Consider the following 19,746-nt stretch of genomic DNA (forward strand, 5'->3'; position numbering starts at 1 on the left):
CCTTCGCAGTTTTTATCCTCACAGTTCCTCTATTACCAAATTAAGGACACATCCCATCAACAGATCGCTTATTTTATTCAAATTGTCATAAATTTCTGTTCCCCGATTTGGATTAAGCACCTCTTTATTATTTATTCGACCTATCATCCAATTTTTAACATTTTTGTGGAACACCATATTTTAAAAACTTCTATTATATATTGTGGGCAACGGCCTTGCCGCAGAGGATACAGCAGTTGCCGTCAGATCACCGAAGTTAAGCGCTGTCGGGTGTGGCTGGCACTTGGATGGGTGACCATCCGGACCGCCATGCGCTGTTAGCGTTTTTCGGGGTGCACTCAGCCTCGTGATGCCAATTGAAGAGCTACTTGACCGAATAGTAGCGGCTCCGGTCCCAGAAAACCATCGTAACGACCGGGAGAGCGGTATGCTTGACCACACGCCCCTCCTATCCGCATCATCAGCTGATGATTACATGGCGGTCGAATGGTCCCGATGGGCCACTTGTGGCCTGAAGACGGAGTGCGTATTATATATTGCCCATGTTTGACTTACGTACAAGGCTACACTCCAGACAGATATCTCCAGAAATGGGTTTTCTTGCTATTGCCAGCATTCATTTTATATTCTGTCTAGTTTGGCCAACATTAGTTATTTTGCTGCCTAAATAGCAAAGTTCAGCTACTACTTTGAATGTGTCAATACTTAATCTAATTCCTACAGTATCGTCGGATTTAATCCTACTGTATTCCATTAACATTATTTTGTTTCTGTTGATAGCCGTCTTCCTTTACTGTTTGCTCAGTTAACGGAATAATAACGTCGGGGACAGACTACAACCCTGTCTCTCCGCCTTTTTTTTGCAACATCCTCCTGAGTAGGTCCACCTTGGATATTTGAATGGAGGAATATTTTATCTATGGAATATTTTACCCAAGAGGATGCTATCATCACTAAGCTATACAGTAGAGATGCATGCGAGAAAATAACGGCCTCCGTTTTTATCCTTGCTTTCAGCTGTTTGCGGTACCAACACTGCAAGATCAGGCAGTTGTCCCAGCAATTACTGAAAACGCTGCTGCCTCTCTTCAAAAACTACAGGTTAGTCTGGGCTCTCCGCCGATACAACCTCCATTGTGGTTGCACGCACGGTACGACTACCTGTATCATGGAGACACGCAAGTAACCCTACGTCGGCAAGATCCACGGTTCATGGGAAACGTTAGGGTGGGTCGGTTGATAATGAGAATATAGTCCCAATTGAAAATTTGTGCAAGACAGGAACTCGAACCCGGATATCGTGCTTATCTGGAAGATCCTCTTAATTATTGGGCTGTCTCATCAAGCCTTCAGGCCTGATTCAAACTTCCATTATCGCTGATACTTCCTTCTCTAAGTTCTGAACACTACAGAGTTTATCCCACGGGATACGTGGTAATAATAACATTGGGGGAACGGATTTGTTGGACACCTATGGCTTGCCCTCTTGTGCACATCATTAATATTAATAAAATCATTGTCACGGCATGTTCAAAGTAACTGACGGGAAGCGCTCTAATTACGGACCCTTTGCTGTTCCTAATCTGTATTGACGTTTTAGGAGACAATATGAGCAACCCTTTAGACTGGTTGCCGCCAAAAGTGGCAATTGACTCTAAACAGTGTCAGGCACTTCACCAAAAGGAAGCGGTTAAATATCGGTTACACGATAAAACATGCAAAATTTATTGCCCACAATTCAACTAAATTCCAAAGGATTATAATTACGAACTGCTTAAATTGGAACGATCACATAGAAAATGTCGCGGGCAACACGAACCAAAGACTGCGTTTTATTGGCAGAACACTTAAAAAATGCAACAGGTCTGATAAAGAGACTGTCTGTACTACATTCGTCCGTCCTCTTCTGGAGTATCGTTGCACGGTGTGAGGTCCTTACCAGACAGGATTGACGAAGGACATCGAAATGTTTCCGAGACTGGAAGCTGTTTTGTATTATTGCAGGAAAGGAAAGAGTCTGTTACGGATATGATGCCCGAGTTGGGGTGGCATTCATTAAAACAAAGGTGTTTCTCGTTGTGGCGAGATCTTTCCGCGAAATTTCAATCTCCAACTTCTTCCTCCGAATGCCAAAAATATTTTGGCAACACTCATCTACCTACGGAGAAATGGTGATCGTAATAAAATAAGAGAAATCAGACCTCGCACGGAAAGGTTTAAATGTTCCTTTTTCCACGTGCTATTTGAGAGTTAAACGCTAGAGAAGTGTTCTGAAATTGGTTTGATGAAACCTCCGGCATCACGTAAGTATGAATTGCAAAATAGTGATGTAAATGTACTATGAAGTTGTAATATGAGAGTAAAAAGTTTTCGAACCCATATCCGAATATCATATTTTATTTTTTTGCGTGTGAGGTATGTGTCCTGGAAGATGATCCGTACAATTTTGTACGTGCTATATATTACAGTCCGTAGAAAATTTTTCTAAAGTAAGATACCTCGTAATAAGCCAGTAGGAAGCAGACTCATTGTAGCCTAACAGATAGCCAGTCGTCAGACTGAACAATTACCACTATGTTTGACGTGGTTTGAAAATGACGTCATTAAAAGATTCACCGTGCCGAAACTGACTTTTCCATAATATTCGTTGTAAAACGATCCTTAGGTCTTGACAAGAAGTGGACGACACTGTTTTTGGTTTCAGTGGATATTTTATCAAATGTCTAACAGCGTGTTCACAGTCGCTTAGATTTTTTGCTTAAGATGCCCCAAAACGAAGTAATCGCGATGCGACACATTTGGTGATACGAAGCGCCACGAAACGTCTCCATTTCTGAAATGAGATGTTGGCAGAAAAGTTGATAACGATTTGCGGTGAAATTCATACACTATATATGACAGTTTGGCGACCGTAAGTTGCAGCTGGTAAAACGCACGTATCCTTCCGGTTATTTGGGACATCCTTGTTGGTCAGGACGAATCGCTTTCCGGAACGCTGCCCAGCTCAGTCTTATTCGGAAGGAATGTCAGCTTTTAGGTTGTTTTTCGGTAGTTTAATTCGTGACCAAAATAAATTTTTCATAAATAGCTTCTTCAGACTGGTTTCCAGTCATAAGTGGTTTGTTGTTAGGTTTAGTATTTTTGTTCTGCTGGTAGTCATTTCGAAGCCAATCTTTGCAGAGATAAGTTTTAGTTCAGGGATCATCCTCTGTAGCTTCTTTCAAATCTTGACTTACATTACACGAGTCATTGAGTTTTAATCCTCTGCTATTCCAGTCTAGTTATTTGAATTCGTCCTGCAAAGCAAGTTGAACAGTTTCACAGAGATGGTTTCATCTTGGCCAACTCCTTTGCCAATTGGGCTCATACTGATACTGTCGTCATCCACTGTGATTGCCTTTGTTGCCGGCTCACAGAGGTATCTCAAGAGCTTTAACCTCGAATTTATTCTGGCAGTTTCATGGGCTTCATGATGCCCCAAATCTCAACGGAGATGAATCCTGCTGTTATACTCAGTTGTTTCCTCAAGCGAAGTGATTCACACTTCCTTCCTGAAAACCCTCTTGCTGAACAGGTTAATGGAAATTCAGATCTCTTGCGAGCCGCTTTAATACAGTTTTAATTAAGAGTTTAAGATGTGATAACAAACTAAGTGGATAATATTTCTCAAACTTTTCCTTGTCTCTTTTTTTAAGAGTACCTGGTACAACGTCAGCCTTTTTCATTTTTCTGGTAATCTTCCAGAGTTAATGCACTTAATGATGAGTATCGCACATCTTCCAGCAGGTTACTTCCATCTCTTTCTAGCATTTAATTTATCATATTCTCCCCAGAGGTCTAGTTAAAACAGCTAAGAAACAGAAATGGCTCTGGGGAGGATATGATAACGAATAAAATGGTGGTAGTAAAAATACATAATTTCGTGTCGAAATTTTTAAAACAGTGCTGCCACAGCCTTAACTCCAAAAGCTAATAGAGCTAAGTGGTAGATTAATTAGGCAGTGCATTAATTTCAGAAAGAGATGGTTCGAATCGCGGTCTGTCAATTTCGGTTTAAGTTTTCAATTGTTTTCCTGAATTACTTGAGGGGAATAATTCCCCATTACATTACGTACTTCCACAACCGAGGTCGCTGAAGCACGGAAAATCGGTGGCAGTCGACTCGGAAGTAGCCGGTAGGAAACGTGATGGCGGAAGAAATGTTCGGAGTATTCGTTAACTCCTGGTTACCAAACTTTGCACCAATCTTGTGGATTAAATTCCAAACCTCTACATAGTGGCCCATGGAATGAGGGCACCTGATACTGTTGATAGTGATCCGTCCGTCGGATGGTGAAGTTCCCTGCGCCCACCATGTGTTGCTGTTCCAGAGGAGTAGGCTATGTGCCGGCGCTGGGTTTCACACCCCCCCCCCCCCCCCCCCACCCTTTCTCTCGTCATGATAAAACACATACGGTACATCACACTACACAGGCATTCATTACTGTTGAATGCACTCAACTGATTCACACACGACGGAGAAGGGAACCGACGTTCTCGGAGGAAGAAAACACTTCCCAGTCAAGCGGTTGAACCAGCTTCTCGAGATCTGTCACCAGCAGTGCAGTACGACTCTTTCTTTTGCCTAAAACACGGGTTCGATTCCCGGCGGGGTCAGGGATTTTCTCTGCCTCGTGATGGCTGGGTGTTGCGTGATGTCCTTAGGTTAGTTGGGTTTAAGTAGTTCTAAGTTCTAGGGGACTGATGACCATAGATGTTAAGTCCCATAGTGCTCAGAGCCATTTGCCTAAAACAAGGCCATTCATGTCCAGCGTAGACTGTACCCCATTTTAAGTGTTTCCAATATAGACGCGGCTCTAAAACCGTCCTTCACAAACCGGTTTTTTTTATGGTCTGTACTCGGGAAGATCGTCTTCATACCCGTATTTTTGTGATTGGACGAGCGAAGTGGCGCTATGACTAATTCGTTCGCGGGAAGTCGTGATCCAATTCATGTGTAACCTCGCCACTACATACAGTTTGTTTCCCCTCCCACTTCTGATACGCACTAGACTACCTGTACTGTGCGTGAGCGTGCGAGCTGATACGAGATACGAGGAACCTGCACATTCCTATCATACGCCGTGAATCGCTGCTGTGGAGATGAGGATCGCGCAGGCGCGGTGGGTCCTAGTATCTTTTCGTGGCGGTGAGCCTTGTCAGCCTGCCAACCCGACGACCTCTGCGTGCGGTGCGGCCAGTAGCCCAGAGGGAGGCGTCACTGCTGGGTGCCGCTACTGCTCCGAGCCGCGAGTGCCGGGAAATGTGACGGACAGATCGAGCGCTTCAACGTAGGCGGCCGACGCGTGTTTGTGAAGTGAAACAGGAACTCTTTTGGTGTTGGGTGCCGTTTCTGTGGATCATTGTGTTGTGTCACCTGACTTAATGGTTCGGACGGAGTGACGGGTTCCACAGAGGAGTTAGAGGGATTGTGTAAGGACGAGCCATGCCGCGATTTGGAGCCGGTGAAGCCAACCCTAGGATATCGGGCGGCGTGTCCTGCTGCTCGGTGCGTCGTTCGCAGCCATCAGTATGTACGACGCGGCGTGGTTCGTGCTGCAAGCGCCGTCCCACATCCGTAGCTAACACTGACGTAATTTTACGGCTTTGGTGATCACGTACCTGTGCTTCGCCTCGCATATGTATGCCACTAATTTCGTTTCCTGCTTTCTTTCTAAACGGTTTAAATTTCAAAGCGCTTTAAATTTCAAAGCTATAGCAAATGTTTCTCTTCCTGTATTGCACCGCTATTTAGTACATGGTGTACCGTGAGGATATACTGGGTTAGATGTCTATGTAATGTTAGTGAAGTCATCATAGACGCGTGCAAGGGGGCGGCAGTAGGGGGCACGTACCTCTTCCGGAACCTGGGGTTTTAGACTACATTACAAAATTCTCACGTGTTGCTACCGGTGATAGTCTGCGATTGAACCAGATCACGAATTTTGCATTTTCCACCGCGATGTGATATTTTGTACTTGTTTCAAGTTTGTTTACACGTTGAGGAATATTAATTTAGCAGTTTTTTTTTCATCCAGCAGTAGTTTCTCAATAATACTGATTTTTTTCCTTAGTTCACATTTTTAATTTTCGACGAAAACCAAACATTATCTGTGTATTCATATTTTTTGTTGTTAGTAACATGTTGAATATCGTGTATTTAATCACCGTAAAAAGTAATTTCAGGTCTTTGAATCAGAATGATGATATTCATATTAATCATATAAAAGTACGTAGTCTGCATATGCCAGTGAAATATGCTTACCGTTTCAGTATTAAAGTAAGGTACCTAAGGAACTTTGAAGTACGTTATGTTGTGCGCAATTCCTGTCAAATTGAGTTTCTCAAACGCACCGAATCGGTGATACCAGAAACCGAAAATTTTAAAATTTTGTGTCGTCTTATATATATTAACGCAGACGCGTAAATAAACCAAAATTTTACTTTGTTAGTTGTTCAGCACAGGCTTCCAGTATGTGGAGCCAATGAGGCAAAACGAACCCGGAACCTATGCTGTAATGCCACACTCGTAGGGTTTACTTCCGACAAGTACTCTCATATTGTTTACGATGACAACGGGCAACGGGGAGGCACGCATTCCGACGCTGAACCGGCAAGCAACAAAAGTGAAAAATTTTCGGCGCATGTGTGTCCTCGGCGACTAGCACGCTTGTTTATTGGGTTTCTGGTGACACATTGAGCCCCCTGCATAAATAATAAGTGTGAGGGAAATGTATTAGCATGAAACAGAACAGATTAATACATAATTACGGTATTTTGGCAATTAATACAGAAATAGCAAATTTGCTTACAATCTGATAAAATCATTGCTGTGTATTTATGAATGTCTGTTATATATCTGTAGTATAAGTCGTTCTGGCTCGACGAGGAAGGAGTACAATGTGCTAAATATTAAAATACCATTTGATAAAAACAGTAGAGAGACTGAAGAGGGTAACTGATGTTTCAGATGCATTATTTGTATTGACCATAATGGAACGTCATGTGGAATATATAATGAATAATTATTGCCGTCTGCAACTGAGCGCGCGATGCCAAAGTATTATTGGCGTCATCATGTCGTAGTGTCTGTCACTTGACGCTCTCTTTTCTAACGAGGTGATTTATCTAATGCTGAATATCTCCTCTCGTAGGTGCTTCTCTGTAGTTCTCGATATCATCCGAAATAACTTACTTCGCACAAGCGTCAGCTATTCTGTTGTCTGTCATTCGTAAGTGCTTGTGATGAACAGATTGCTGTGTCATGTCCCCTTCTGGTCAACCGATATATATTGGTCACTATCAAGAAGACTGGATCGTTTGAGTGCCCCTTTCTCAGGTTTTTAAGCGAGATGGTTGCATATTTAAAAACGGACGTAATACTGATAAGTTTTTTCAGGTAATGAAAGGGCATATGTTATAGCTACCAAAAACTGCCCGCCCAACTGTACACTGTGCAGAGAACAGACGCTTGGATGTGTACGTAGTGACTGGCAGAAAAGCAGCTAGAACCACCGCTATTTCGAGTGTGTACTGGTGCCAGCAGCAGTTCGCGTGGGCGGCGGTGGGTTCTGGCTTTGCACATACGAAGACGGAACTCCAGGCGGGGCTGAATTAGTTGGGTGTTCCCCACACCGACGTGCTTGTTTCGTGGCTAAAATTTGCCGCCGCGTCATTAGAGCTAGAGGATTTTCCCGACTTAGCACATAATGCAAATGTATTCCATTCAGCCAATCGTAATGGTTACTTTCCCAACAAGGAAGGACTGTCAGACCATTAAATTTAGTAAGTGAGGTAGTCACAAAGACATTGGCTTATTGGGCAGGAATGAAGACGAGCTACAGAAGGCACTTCAGCGAATGAACCAGATTTTTGTAGAGAAGTGCGATATGACGATCAGCAGAAGCTAAATAGAAATCATTAATTGCGCAAGAGGTGAAAATCGGAACGCAATGGTGCACATTGTAAGCGAAAAGGTGTCCCATACCTCGGAAGTTATCGCACATAGGTTTCCAGAGGTACAATATAAGTGAAAGCTTGAATAGCGTACGCAAAAGAGTCTCTTATCCAGAAATGAAAAATACTGACTTTGTCTCCTTCACTGCCAGGAAACGATTCTTAACGAGCTTCGTTGGGACCATATGCTTGTATAGAACAGAAACTTGAACCCTGACCAAGACAGAAAGAAAAATAAAGCCAGACTCAGATGTGATGTTGGAAGGTAACATAATTGAAAGTTGGCAGTGTTGAATTGTTAATTTGTGTGCTGGCAATGTCTCGTTTCCCTCAAAATGTAAAAAAAAAGCATGTTCAGTTGCGAGTTGCGCAATTTTTAGTTTGATAAATGCGTGCTTCCGCGAGGAAAATCACTTCATTGTCTTGGCTATGCAAATTACATACGACCTGCTTCACAATGAGTATATCATTCCTATTTTTCTTGAATTTCTATTAAGCCGTTCAGTAACAAGCTAAATTTGTTTCACGAAAAATAAGAAAACTTTCTAAATGTTCCCGTTTTCTAAAGTCATTGAAAGAAGGAAATGCCATTTGTTCTTTCACCTTAACCAGTGCCTGAATTAGATGTTTTAAAACTGAATTGTTGCCTACTTGACTTTAACGTACCAGCTGCTAGATGATGATTTATGGATTTAACTTCCACACAGCAGACGAGACGGAATGTCTGTCATGTAGAAACCGAGCGAGGTGGAACAGCGCTTAGCGCACTGGGCTCGCAGTCGGGAGAACGGCAGTTCAAATTCCCCGTCTAGCCATTCAGATATTGGTTTTTTATGGTTTCCCTAAATCGCCCTACGCAAATGTCGGAACTGAAAAGGGCACGGCCGATTTCCTTCCTCACCCTTTCGTAATCAGAACTTGTACTCCATCACTAACGACCGCACTGTCGATGAGACGTTAAACTCTACTACTCCTTCCCTTTTTGTGCTATATATAATTATGCTGATGGATGTGCCATAGTTTCACTGTAGCTTCCAGCGCCACGTGGTGCACCTTTCTATATGGAATCTGTTTAGTCCAAATTGGACATAACTGTTGCCCTCTTGAGTTTATGGAACAATTCCTAGATATTGTATACATTTCGTCCGCAACAACTATAACATAAAGCGCATCAAACGTTAAGTGCCCAGGAACTAGTTTTTTCACTGCATACTCAACAATAGAGTGCGACTGATAGCTTAATTTAGTTGCATCATGATGACTGTGGTGAATAATGAAAAGATAACTAGTTCACTATCAAGTTGATGTGAGACTAGAATATGTGAAATAGTTTTTTAACTGAATTCTTTCGTCAGTAGCGCTTGAGAAAGAATAGCTACTCTTGATGAATAGGCGCACTGTCAGAGGCAAACGGCGTCACGTTGGCAAAAAATATGCGCTGCCTGACAGTCATCCGCATGTCCGTGCGGAGCTATTGGATTTAACCCATCAAAAGGAACGGAGGCGATTTATCCGCCCCTACTGCTACCGCGGGTTTTTTACCGCGCCATGTCTTTGTGTTGAAGGGGAGGGAAGAAAGATGCTCGTGGTATCATAACAACCCTCAGAACCTGCTTGCGCTGTAGACTGCAGCGACAGTTCCTTCTGCAACATGCACATCACAAAACAGGACAGAAAATGTCAAAACTCTAGTAGAGGATGCTCTCAATTAATGGCATGGTGCATCTTTAGATGATCCTGCCGTTGTTAGAGACAGCATATTGCTTTCGTTTTGGCTATTTCGTTATCTCTCTCAGGGACATGATAAATTAAAGTCAATCTTTACGCAGCTGCTTTAGTGACTCTTTTGGCAGAAGTTGTTTTTCGACGAATGCAGCAGGGTGGGAGAGCAGTGCGTAGCCTAAATTGACGCTGTAAATATACTTTAAAAATTGCAACAAAAATGTTACAACAGTAGACTCAATTTAAGCAACTGAACCCTTTTTAGTAGAGTAACTTACTATCAAGTGAGAGGAAAGCAATTTGCTGAAATTTGCTTTGACACCAAGTTTATGAAAAATTGCATTCAACATAGTGTAAAGTAGAACATTACACGTTGAATGTCTAATTATTATTCTTGCAGTAGTTCTTCCAAATGTCAGCAGCTGTGAACACGAAAAACTGTACAGATGGTCCATAACTGTCGATGCTTTAGAATTACCAGGATGCTACATTCAGTGTTAGCGTTCGAAACCAGCATGGAAATTAAATATCTTTCTAATTCTATCCCTGAACATAATAAATTTATAAACATTAAAAATTTGTATGATCTTACTTGTTAGTTGTACCCTCGCCACTATTAAATTTTATCAAAGTCGGTAACTATTCTCCTACCGAGTATGGCACGTATGATTGAATTCTTACAACCGAAAACCCAGGATACAATCTCGCTCCTATATCTTCGAATGCCATGTGCTGATGGTGCGACTAATAACCATATAAATCATCATCATCATAATAATCATTAGTAGCGTTAGCAGCAATCAAGGGTGCTATATTTCAGTGTACTCTGTTGAGAAGAAGCGGATTGACATTTTAGCTGCACTGAGAACCACATTTCCGAGCGTTGGTTATTAACGTAAACTGTTCGTGAATAATATGGTAATCCACTACAGCGTAGAGTAAGAGATCTCTCACCTGATTGAGTGAAAGTGCACTATCCTTGGTCATATACAATAAGACAGTGAGAAAGTTGAATCAGAAATTTTTCATACAAATGTAACTCCAGTTCAGACAGACACATACATGAATCAAGTCAAGACGTTGCAGGGAAAAGTGTGACAGACGCTCCCTCCAGCCACCAAGCCGGAGAACTAAACATGCCAGAGCATACAACTATAGCGAATGTTACTGCAGTGTTGGCTAAGAAGCGTCAGCGAAAGGACTCCAGATGTAATTGCTGGAAGGCTGAATTGTTACCGGGTGAGCGGCGTTGCGTGAGCGGTCACGGAGAACGGGTTATAATCGCGAACGAAGGCTTACAGAAAAAAAATTGTAAGTTTTGTGCCCACTAGTTACATTTCACGCCAAGGAAATATTCCAGATACTTTCTTAAGAAAGTATTCAAGAAAATGTCTCACAGTAGCTTTCCTCCCAACATACTGATGCGATGTCCAATGTGTACCTGGATGTTATTACGTTTATTCCTTGCAACATAGTGCTGAGATCAGATAACCGTGAATGGATATATCTAATGAAAGAGGCGAGAGCCTGAAACTCATTGCCGACGCATCGCCTGGTCTTGTGAGGCTCTGTATAGTCTAGAACTTAAACGTCCTGACCCTATTGTCGTCACATGCTTTCACTCATTGTCTGTGAGAGCTGGCGCAATAGGGCTATTCAACAGGCGTACTACATTGCCCCCAGTTACGTAATATGATACCAAGCAGGAAGAGGTCGTCACCGTTAATAGGTTAACAAGAAGCCACATCGGACACACAACAAAACGAAGCAAATGCTGAAGGATACCTTCTCAGGATTGAGTATGTTTCCACTCAAAGAGGACGTCTTGAATTTGTAGTGGAATGGGTAGGGTAACGACAAACAAGGAACAAAAACAAAAGTCCAGAAAATTGTTATTCATTTCTCCTTCCAGTTAGCTTAAAGCTCATTGACAAATAAAGCTGGTAAATGAGTTTATAAATTCATTATTTATGTAAAAAAACAACGCCAATGAACTAAGAAACTTAAATATTGGCCCTGATAGCCGAGCGTGTTTCCCGGACGGTGAGGTGAGCTGGCCCCGGACCGAATCCGCCCGTCTGAATTACGACGAGGGTCAGTGTGCCATCGAGCCTGGCTGTGGTTTTCAGGCGATTTCCCACAATGCCAGGCCGGTATCCCTGTCTCGCTTAGACGATTCGCAAACATTTGGAAAACTTTCGCCCCATTTCACTTGACGCAGCCAGTTGGGGGTACACACATAACGTCCCGTGGAAAGGGGGAGGGGTGTAATGGGGTGCAGACAGGAAGAGCGTCCGCGGCTACCCCTTAAAGTAACCATGCCAAATCTGTTCATAAAAATGTCGATCGTGCGCCGATTTGGGACAAAGGCACAAGGAAAAGGAGAAGATACTAAGTAACTTGAATCCTACCCCACGCTGCATTAATATACTGATTGTATGTACTATTGTCTGAAGGCTTGCTTAGTGTATTATCACGGTTCAACCTTCTGTTTTAAGAAGCTAGTTTTGTGATATACCGCCAAGACGTGCTGATAAAATTTTTCTATCGAACAGGCGGTTTCGGTCCACCGACCAGCATGGGGTTCCTGTATACCAACGGAAAGAACTTACCTCTCAGTCCAGTTTTGTAACGCTCTTTATTTTCTTTTTGTTGGTATACTGGAATCCGTTGATGGTTTGCGGATCTAAACTGGTTGTGGTTGTTCAGTTAGAAAAATCAGCAGCAGCTTAAGAGGGTAAAACATGACCTCCTTCAACCGTCTGCAGTTGTTTCCTCTCAATGCCAGTAGTAAACTGTCTGTATTGGAAGGCAAAAAACAAATTCTGGAAAACACCATTAGAGAATAATAGAGGGGCAGCTTAGTCGGTTTCCCCCATTGTGTCTTCTGACATCAGCTATTTATCCACGTTACTTGTGGGTGAACTCCGTCGCTATGGATGGAATTACTTGAAAAAAGCAGCAGCCAGTCAGTTTTTATACAAGGTTGGTTATACCTACATCTAAATCTACATGTACCTGGTAGAGGGTTCATGGAACCACCTTTAAACATCTCTACCCTTCCACTCTTCAACAGCGCACGGGAAAACGAACACACATTTTTTTCCGTTGTGATTATCATTTCTCCCTATGTAAGTGGGCGCCAACAATATATTTTTGTACTCTGAGGGGAAAGTTGATGATTGAAATTTCATGGGAAGGTCGTGTCGCAGCAGAAAATGGCTTTGTTTTAATGACTGTCACCACAATTCGTACATCATATCTGTGGCACACTCTCCACTGTTTCGCGATAATACAAGACACGTTTCGGCCTTTCGCCCCTGTAGAGTTGGCGTGATACCATTATATGTTAATCAATAGAATGGTTTTATCAACTGCGTTATGAACCTTCGAGCTGCCTTGTGTCCTGTAATTTGGAGCTCCTCCTTGCGCTATACAGGCGCGGCACTCGGGTGGGTGGCGGGGTAGGGTATTTCATGGGGAAGAGGGGGTTGGTGTGTGGTTGTCAGGACATTCAAGGCTTTCCAGTGGTTGCGTGTGGGGTTGCCAGTAATGTTTCAAGCAAGTAAATTTGCACATTCACATCTGCGGTCAATTACAAATCCGATACGGTTCGTGCGTCCACTTGTAGAACCGATAAAGCACTGGACGTTGAGTGAGGGAAGGCAAAAGGCCGTCCTCTACTGAAATATAAATGAGTAACAGAATAACTGACTTCCCAAAAGAAACGGCGTTCACCTCATTGACGCGCTCTCGTGGGCATTTGTAGACAGACCTTTATTCATAATCGCAGTGCTTAGTGAAATACTGAGTGTACACTAAGATTGTATATTGTATAAACTATGACATTCTCAGAGTTATGGCAGATTGTTACTCTTACTGTTCTTAAGTTAATTGTGTGACACATCTGTTGTCTAGATTTTCAAATGAAATATTTTTAAGTGCAGAATTTCTGTAAATAATGATAATTTCGTGTGGCTCTATGGGCTGAAGGATATCTTTGACTTGGACGCCACTTTGGGAACTTGCGTGCCCCTAATGTAACCCAGTTATCCAACCGTGGAAAGGGGATCTGCAGTTTAACGTAGAATCCGAACCACGTTCTGTTTCTGGCGACTCCTCACGTCAAGATATGAAGGCTAGGGTAAAATACAAACTGAAAAATCCGTGATCGTACGGAATTACGTAGCGCCAACTCTCTGCTTCAGGGTAAGCACTTCACTGCTAGGCCACCAAGGCCGACTTACATCCTTCTGAACTGCAATTTCTTGAACGTTATGCCAAAACTGTGTAAACAATTTTTGTTGTGTTAAAGCATTTTACATATTGGCTAGATAGCTCTGTGGTAAAGTCGCAGGCAACAAATCCAGAGGTTCTGGTTCAGTTCCCGGTCAAACAGAGGATTCATATGTCACTTACCACTTCTTTCCCCAGTGACAGTGTATGTTGAGGGTGAAATATTCCGGGCTGCATTGTGATTTGGAATTCACGGTGAACTGTAGATCTCCCTGTAGCTGGCGGGGTAAGTCAGTTCAGAGGTCGCAAGAAGGCAACAACCTACCACCTCCAACACGACCATGCTTAGTAAACCACTGTGGTCTTCAAAACAATCTTTGGATTTTGTACTCAGCTGGCCGTAGTGCGTCGTATGTCGTATAAGGACATTATATATAATGCTGTGAGACCTAGACGCTGCTGTGTTCGATTGTATTGTTTATTAAAATAGGCATATTTCGGCTTGATTGCCATACGGGTGGCATTGATGTCCATATGGCATCGCCGACTCAACTGTCAGTAGAGCTGTCCAGTATCGTCATTATGAAATAAACTTTCATAATTCAACAACTTCACGAATAACTGCTCCCGCAAAAGTTTAACACCTGTTTTAGCTCCACCAGTATCAAAGGAGCAAACTTACACAGTAATGTGACAGCAGAGAGACATCCATGTTATATGGATATCAAGATCACCTGATATAAACTGAAGATGGCAAACACGCCGAAATAGGGCTTTTGTAATAAAGAATACAATCGAACACAGCAGCGTCTTGGTCTCATAGCGTGATATATAATCAGTCGATTGATGACTGCTTTGCTTCACTTACTATTATTATAAAAATGTTAGGCGTCTATGGCACATTGAAAATGGTGGTGACGGCACGGTGGGGGGGGGGGGGGTAGGATTGGGGGGTAGGAAGAGAGATAACTGTGCCCCCCCACCCCCACCCCCACCCCCCGGTCCCATAACCGATTCCTGCATCTGCGCATGCCACTGCAACAAGCTACAGAACAGAAGGCAGCTTCAGCATTCAACCATGAAAACTTTTGAAGGAGTTATCAGTATTAGACCAATTGAAGGTGAGTGATAATCCGAAACATGTCTTGGTATATAAAAATCCGCCGGGTACTGTATTTCTTAAATTAATTCGAGGGAAGAAAGCCCAGCGTGCCCTAGCATTTTACGAGTGTAATTCCCATGAGCCTGACAGGGTAATTAGCCTGCATGTGCGATGCATTTGTAGTCGAGGCTGAGAGGCGCCTTCAGCCAGTGTGCTGCGAACGTAGCGAGCGCCACCGCCGTGCAGAGCCAGGCACTAATTCGTAGCGAACAGCGTCAGTCACAGGCAGCTAACTCCACGACGGTTTCATAGATGGAGCGCAGAGCGTCTGCAGCCGTAGTTGCTACGCTGAGATCCCTAGGATCGCGGTGTACAACGTTCTTCCGATTCGTAAGTGGCTAATGATAAGTGGTAAATTTGTCAGCAACTCAATATCGATGGTGAAGATACCAGGTCTGTTCCTGCAGTTGTCAACAGGTGACCCCTCTCTCCCCAATGAGCAAGAGCACGTGGCACAGGTACGAGCTATAGTTTTTCCCGATTCTGTTACTGTTACGGCAATTTGAGGCTGTTCGCGAGTCGGCCGAGCTGCATTGGATGTACTGCATCGGCCATTGTATCACGGTGCCCGTAGTGAGTGCAGGCAACCTGTTAGCTTTATTGCCTGCAGACGCCGTTCCGTATCTGATGCGGCCGGCTCAGGCTGTTAGCAGACTTGCGCTAAATGCTTAAAGGTGATGCACCAGAAGGACGCTGCGTCTCGCTGACGTGCACATTACTCTGGCTTCAACTGGAAGCACAATGATAAAAGTGAAGCGTCCATAAATTCTTAAAAGCTAGCGTAAACCTAGCTTCGCAAAAATTTTTGCTGCTCCTGAAATGAAGACAGAAATTTTGTAGTTTGGCCGTGGATACTGTCTGTTTTATCTCCACTTGGAACGAAGTAGCCCGGAAATATTAATACACCTGAACTATTCGAGATACAGGAACGTGTCTCTCAGTAAGCAGTAATGGGGAAAGGGGCAAGTGTATTGCTACACTACACTCGAAACTAACTTCATGTGCTGAGACACTAAAATAACGACGGTGATCGAAATGAGACAGCGAACTTTATTAATGCAAATCGATTGGTGTTGAAAAGAAGCTAGTAACACGTAGAACTTGTTAATGTTTTCTGCCAAACATTTGCCGATATGAGTTCGAAGTTGCTGTACTGGGGATGTATAGTGCCGGCACAGCACAGCTTCCCATGCCCCACAAAATAAACATTACATGGCTAATCTGAACCTCGACTGTGCCGAGTGCTTAGGTTTCACAAATGGCACATACCACGACTGTGTGTAATTAATCGTGAAAAGTAAGTTTCGTATATCAAAACATGCCATTCGTTATGTATAGACTACCCTTACAGTATATTTCCCTTTTAAAGAAAAAAACAATGCATCTAATCTCTCAATACATAAACCTGCCATTGTGAATCATAGAGCAAATTACTCACTTACTTTATTTAGGTCTATATGGAGCTACCAATGCCGCTTCTGATTGTTCATCTAAACAATCCAATAATGATTTTGGAAATGCAGTTCTAGCTGCAGGATTTGCTCTTCCACAGTCGACCTTCACCTCCATGTAAATGCACATCTGTGTTAGAAACGTGCTCGAGCTGTCATGTTTCGTCGAGTTCATTTATTTATTTATTTATTTATTTAATGACGACAAATCTGGACGGAAACACCGAAGAAATTTCTCATCTCATATTGAACTAAAGAAAAACACCCATCGGTTCTGACTAGATAGGAAATCGGAACAGCTAATTTACATAGATCATTTGTCTAAACATAAGACAATCGGAAAAGCGATCTCTCAGCGGACGGGTAAAGTCGATACAGGCCTTAACATGTGAAAACGACAGCGATGAACGTTTCCCGCAATTCAGTTTTCGTCATCCCTCACTTGTTTCGAATGTAAACAAAGCAACGGTCTCTGGTCGGAAACATTGCGGTGTTGGGTGATCGGTTTCAGAGATAGGTGGAAACCCAGGGTGGAGTGTGCTATATGGTTTGCACGACTAGTTATTCCTCGCAATACGGCAATTTAAACGTAAAGCTCTAACAGATTGCTTTCTTATGGTATCCGTCATCCCGCCGCGTGGTCTTGGGTGCCCTCTACGGTTGCGCGGCTCCCCCCCCCCTCCCCTCCCCCCCCACGAGCTTCGAGACCACCCTCGGGGGCATGGGTGTGTGGGTGTGGGTGTTATCCTTAGCTTAAGTTAGTTTAAGTAGTGTGTAAGCCTACGGACCGATGACCTCAGCAGTTTGGTTCCATAGGAACTTACCACAAATTTCCACCACCACCACCCGTCTTCCATCTTGTACTTTGCAGTTGTAACAGAACATTTCGTGGAATATCAGCTATCCTCTGGGTTGGAATATCAAGAAATCTTCGCTTAACCACGTTTCAGATTAAAATGTCAGATAACGATTACAATTTAAACGCACCTATTCGTTTCTCTCTCTCTCTCTCTCTCTCTCTCTCTCTCTCTCTCTCTCTCTCTCTTTCTCAAAGCAATGCTCATTTTAACAAACACAATGGTGTCTGGAGAAGCAGCCAGTGTATTGACTTAGGTTACATCATCTTGCGTTGTTTGTTTCTTATAAACGAAATTTTTGTTAGCCACTCAGTGCGATGAATAACTTTCGTACATTTTTCCGTTATCTTATTTGTATGAAGTGAGTACGTATTCAACAAAGTTAATGTCCGTCTACTTTTTGATGGATTCTGGATCTTGATGGCAAGTTAGCCATAATAGACAAAATGAAAAATCATAGTCAAATGTTAATAGGGACAAGAGTTAAGTAGTTAATGTCACAGTAGGAACCTGCAAATTATCGTTTGACGTGAGGTGTGTAAGACAATGGATGTAAACTGTAAATTTCTCTCTAAATTTACCAGGTGTTTCGTAATACAAATTATACAATACTGTAGCAATGGCGTAACAAAGAAATCTTTGATATTAAAAACCATTAAAAGATCACGTTGCTGAAGGGTGAACAATGCAGAATGATAAGATGTGCAACTGCTTGCATATAATGAAAACTATTTTTTATTGAGTAGAAAATAAAAAGCCTCACACCTTTTGTCAGAATTTATTATGAAAATGAAATTAAATCTCCATGGTGAATAGTTAGAAAGGATAAAATAAGCCTGTAAATAAACAAAATGGTGCCGTTCTTATTAAAGATGACAGAATAATGAGTGATACACAGGTAGCAAGCCTCCTGACTAATCCCTTCTTAAAATTGATATAACCAGCTCGATAGAGAGCTACATATGCGAAAAATGTGCTACAAGCGTTCGCTGAGTTTGTGCTACTCTGACTACAGCTGGGGAATGAGGAAAATAATTGACTCTCATTGCACTGAACCATGCATGTAATTCTTCACTTTTACAAGATACCTTTCCAGACAATGTATGCCATTGTTGGAGTCCTCTTTAAGATGGGTTTTCAGACTGGTATTAATAAGTAACTATGCACTTCATTATCGACTTCTTCTTCAAAAACATATCCGCAAATGATATTCTGAGTTACTGTTTGCGTTCCAGAAAGCTATCAGGATTGAACATATTGTATACTATTTCACCGCTATGTACTGATACATGGCTCACAAAATGTCACTAACCGTAATTCTTTTGTGGTTTGTGTAAGGTAAAATGACAGTGCGTACCATATCATTGTTTCTGAGAACCGTGTGTGTGTGTGTGTGTGTGTGTGTGTGTGTGTGTGTGTGTGTGTGTGTGTGTTTCAAGATACAGAGAGTGATTCACTTCATATTTGACTGAATGCAACAGTCATGTTAGACGATTTACACCCAAATAGGTGGCACTTCAGAGAGCGCGCGCGCGCGTCTGTGTGTGTGTGTGTGTGTGTGTGTGTGTGTGTGTGTGTGTGTGTCTGTGTGTGTGTGTGTGTGTGTGTGTGTCTCTGTGTGTGTGTGTGTGTGTGTGTCACTACTTGTTACACAGAGGTCAGTATTGGGTCTTCCTTTTGTTATGTACAAATCGCTTTCCATCGTACGCTACTAAAACAAATTTGCGAGCACCATAAAAAGCCCAGTTGAGAAGCAACAAGTGAAACGAAATGATCGTATGGCATTGTTGCCCGGCAGTGCTTCGGCCGCTTAGTGCAAGTTTTTCTAGACGTTTGCGACTTGCGCGTCGATGATGATGATGATAATACGACAGCCATTCAACGAGCGGAGATAATCCAGGGCTCGGCCAGGAATTGAAAGCGGGACTTCAGGATATGGTGTGCAACGATAACCAGCAGACCACGAGCTACGGACGCATCAGAAGGAACGATAAACGAAATGATGAGAAATATGTTAGTTTGCGGTAAACAGCCTGTTACTCAAATTAAAACCGTTCATTCTGTTCTGTACATCACATGATCTATTATCAGTACCTACAGTGCACAGGGGACACTAAAATGTAAAACCTCAAAATTAATTGATTTGGTTATTCAATTTGAAGTGACATAGTATAATTATAATAAAATGTGACATTTGCTCTGCGTCTTATTGTTGATTTTGGTGATTTAAGCATAAGAAGCAACACTAGGAACAAAACTGGCTTCCACTATTAAGAATGGAAGCTTACCCTTGCCTGGAAAGGAGCAAAGTAAAGAGCCATAA

The 19,746-nt window shown here is 42.6% G+C and overlaps 1 protein-coding gene across 6 annotated transcripts in view; it reads left to right on the plus strand.

Moving 5' to 3' along the window:
- Positions 1 to 19,746, plus strand: part of LOC124805154 (protein kinase C and casein kinase substrate in neurons protein 1-like) — a 554,660-nt gene that overhangs the window by 246,127 nt on the left and 288,787 nt on the right. The window contains exon 2 of one of the 6 annotated variants that reach the window (XM_047265633.1): positions 1,018 to 1,101. The exons of 1 other annotated variant lie outside the window; for it this stretch is intronic. Coding sequence is in view for 4 of the 5 variants with exons in the window: in XM_047265631.1 (XP_047121587.1) it covers positions 15,457 to 15,573 (117 nt within the window). In the remaining variant the exon portion in view is untranslated. Of the gene's footprint in view, positions 1 to 1,017; positions 1,102 to 5,255; positions 5,570 to 15,452; positions 15,574 to 19,746 lie in introns of those variants that run through there. 4 more of the 6 variants (XM_047265627.1, XM_047265630.1, XM_047265631.1 and 1 more) reach the window with 4 other exon arrangements.

This window comes from Schistocerca piceifrons, chromosome 7, assembly GCF_021461385.2.
Source record: "Schistocerca piceifrons isolate TAMUIC-IGC-003096 chromosome 7, iqSchPice1.1, whole genome shotgun sequence".
NCBI classification, from domain to species: Eukaryota; Metazoa; Arthropoda; class Insecta; order Orthoptera; family Acrididae; genus Schistocerca; species Schistocerca piceifrons.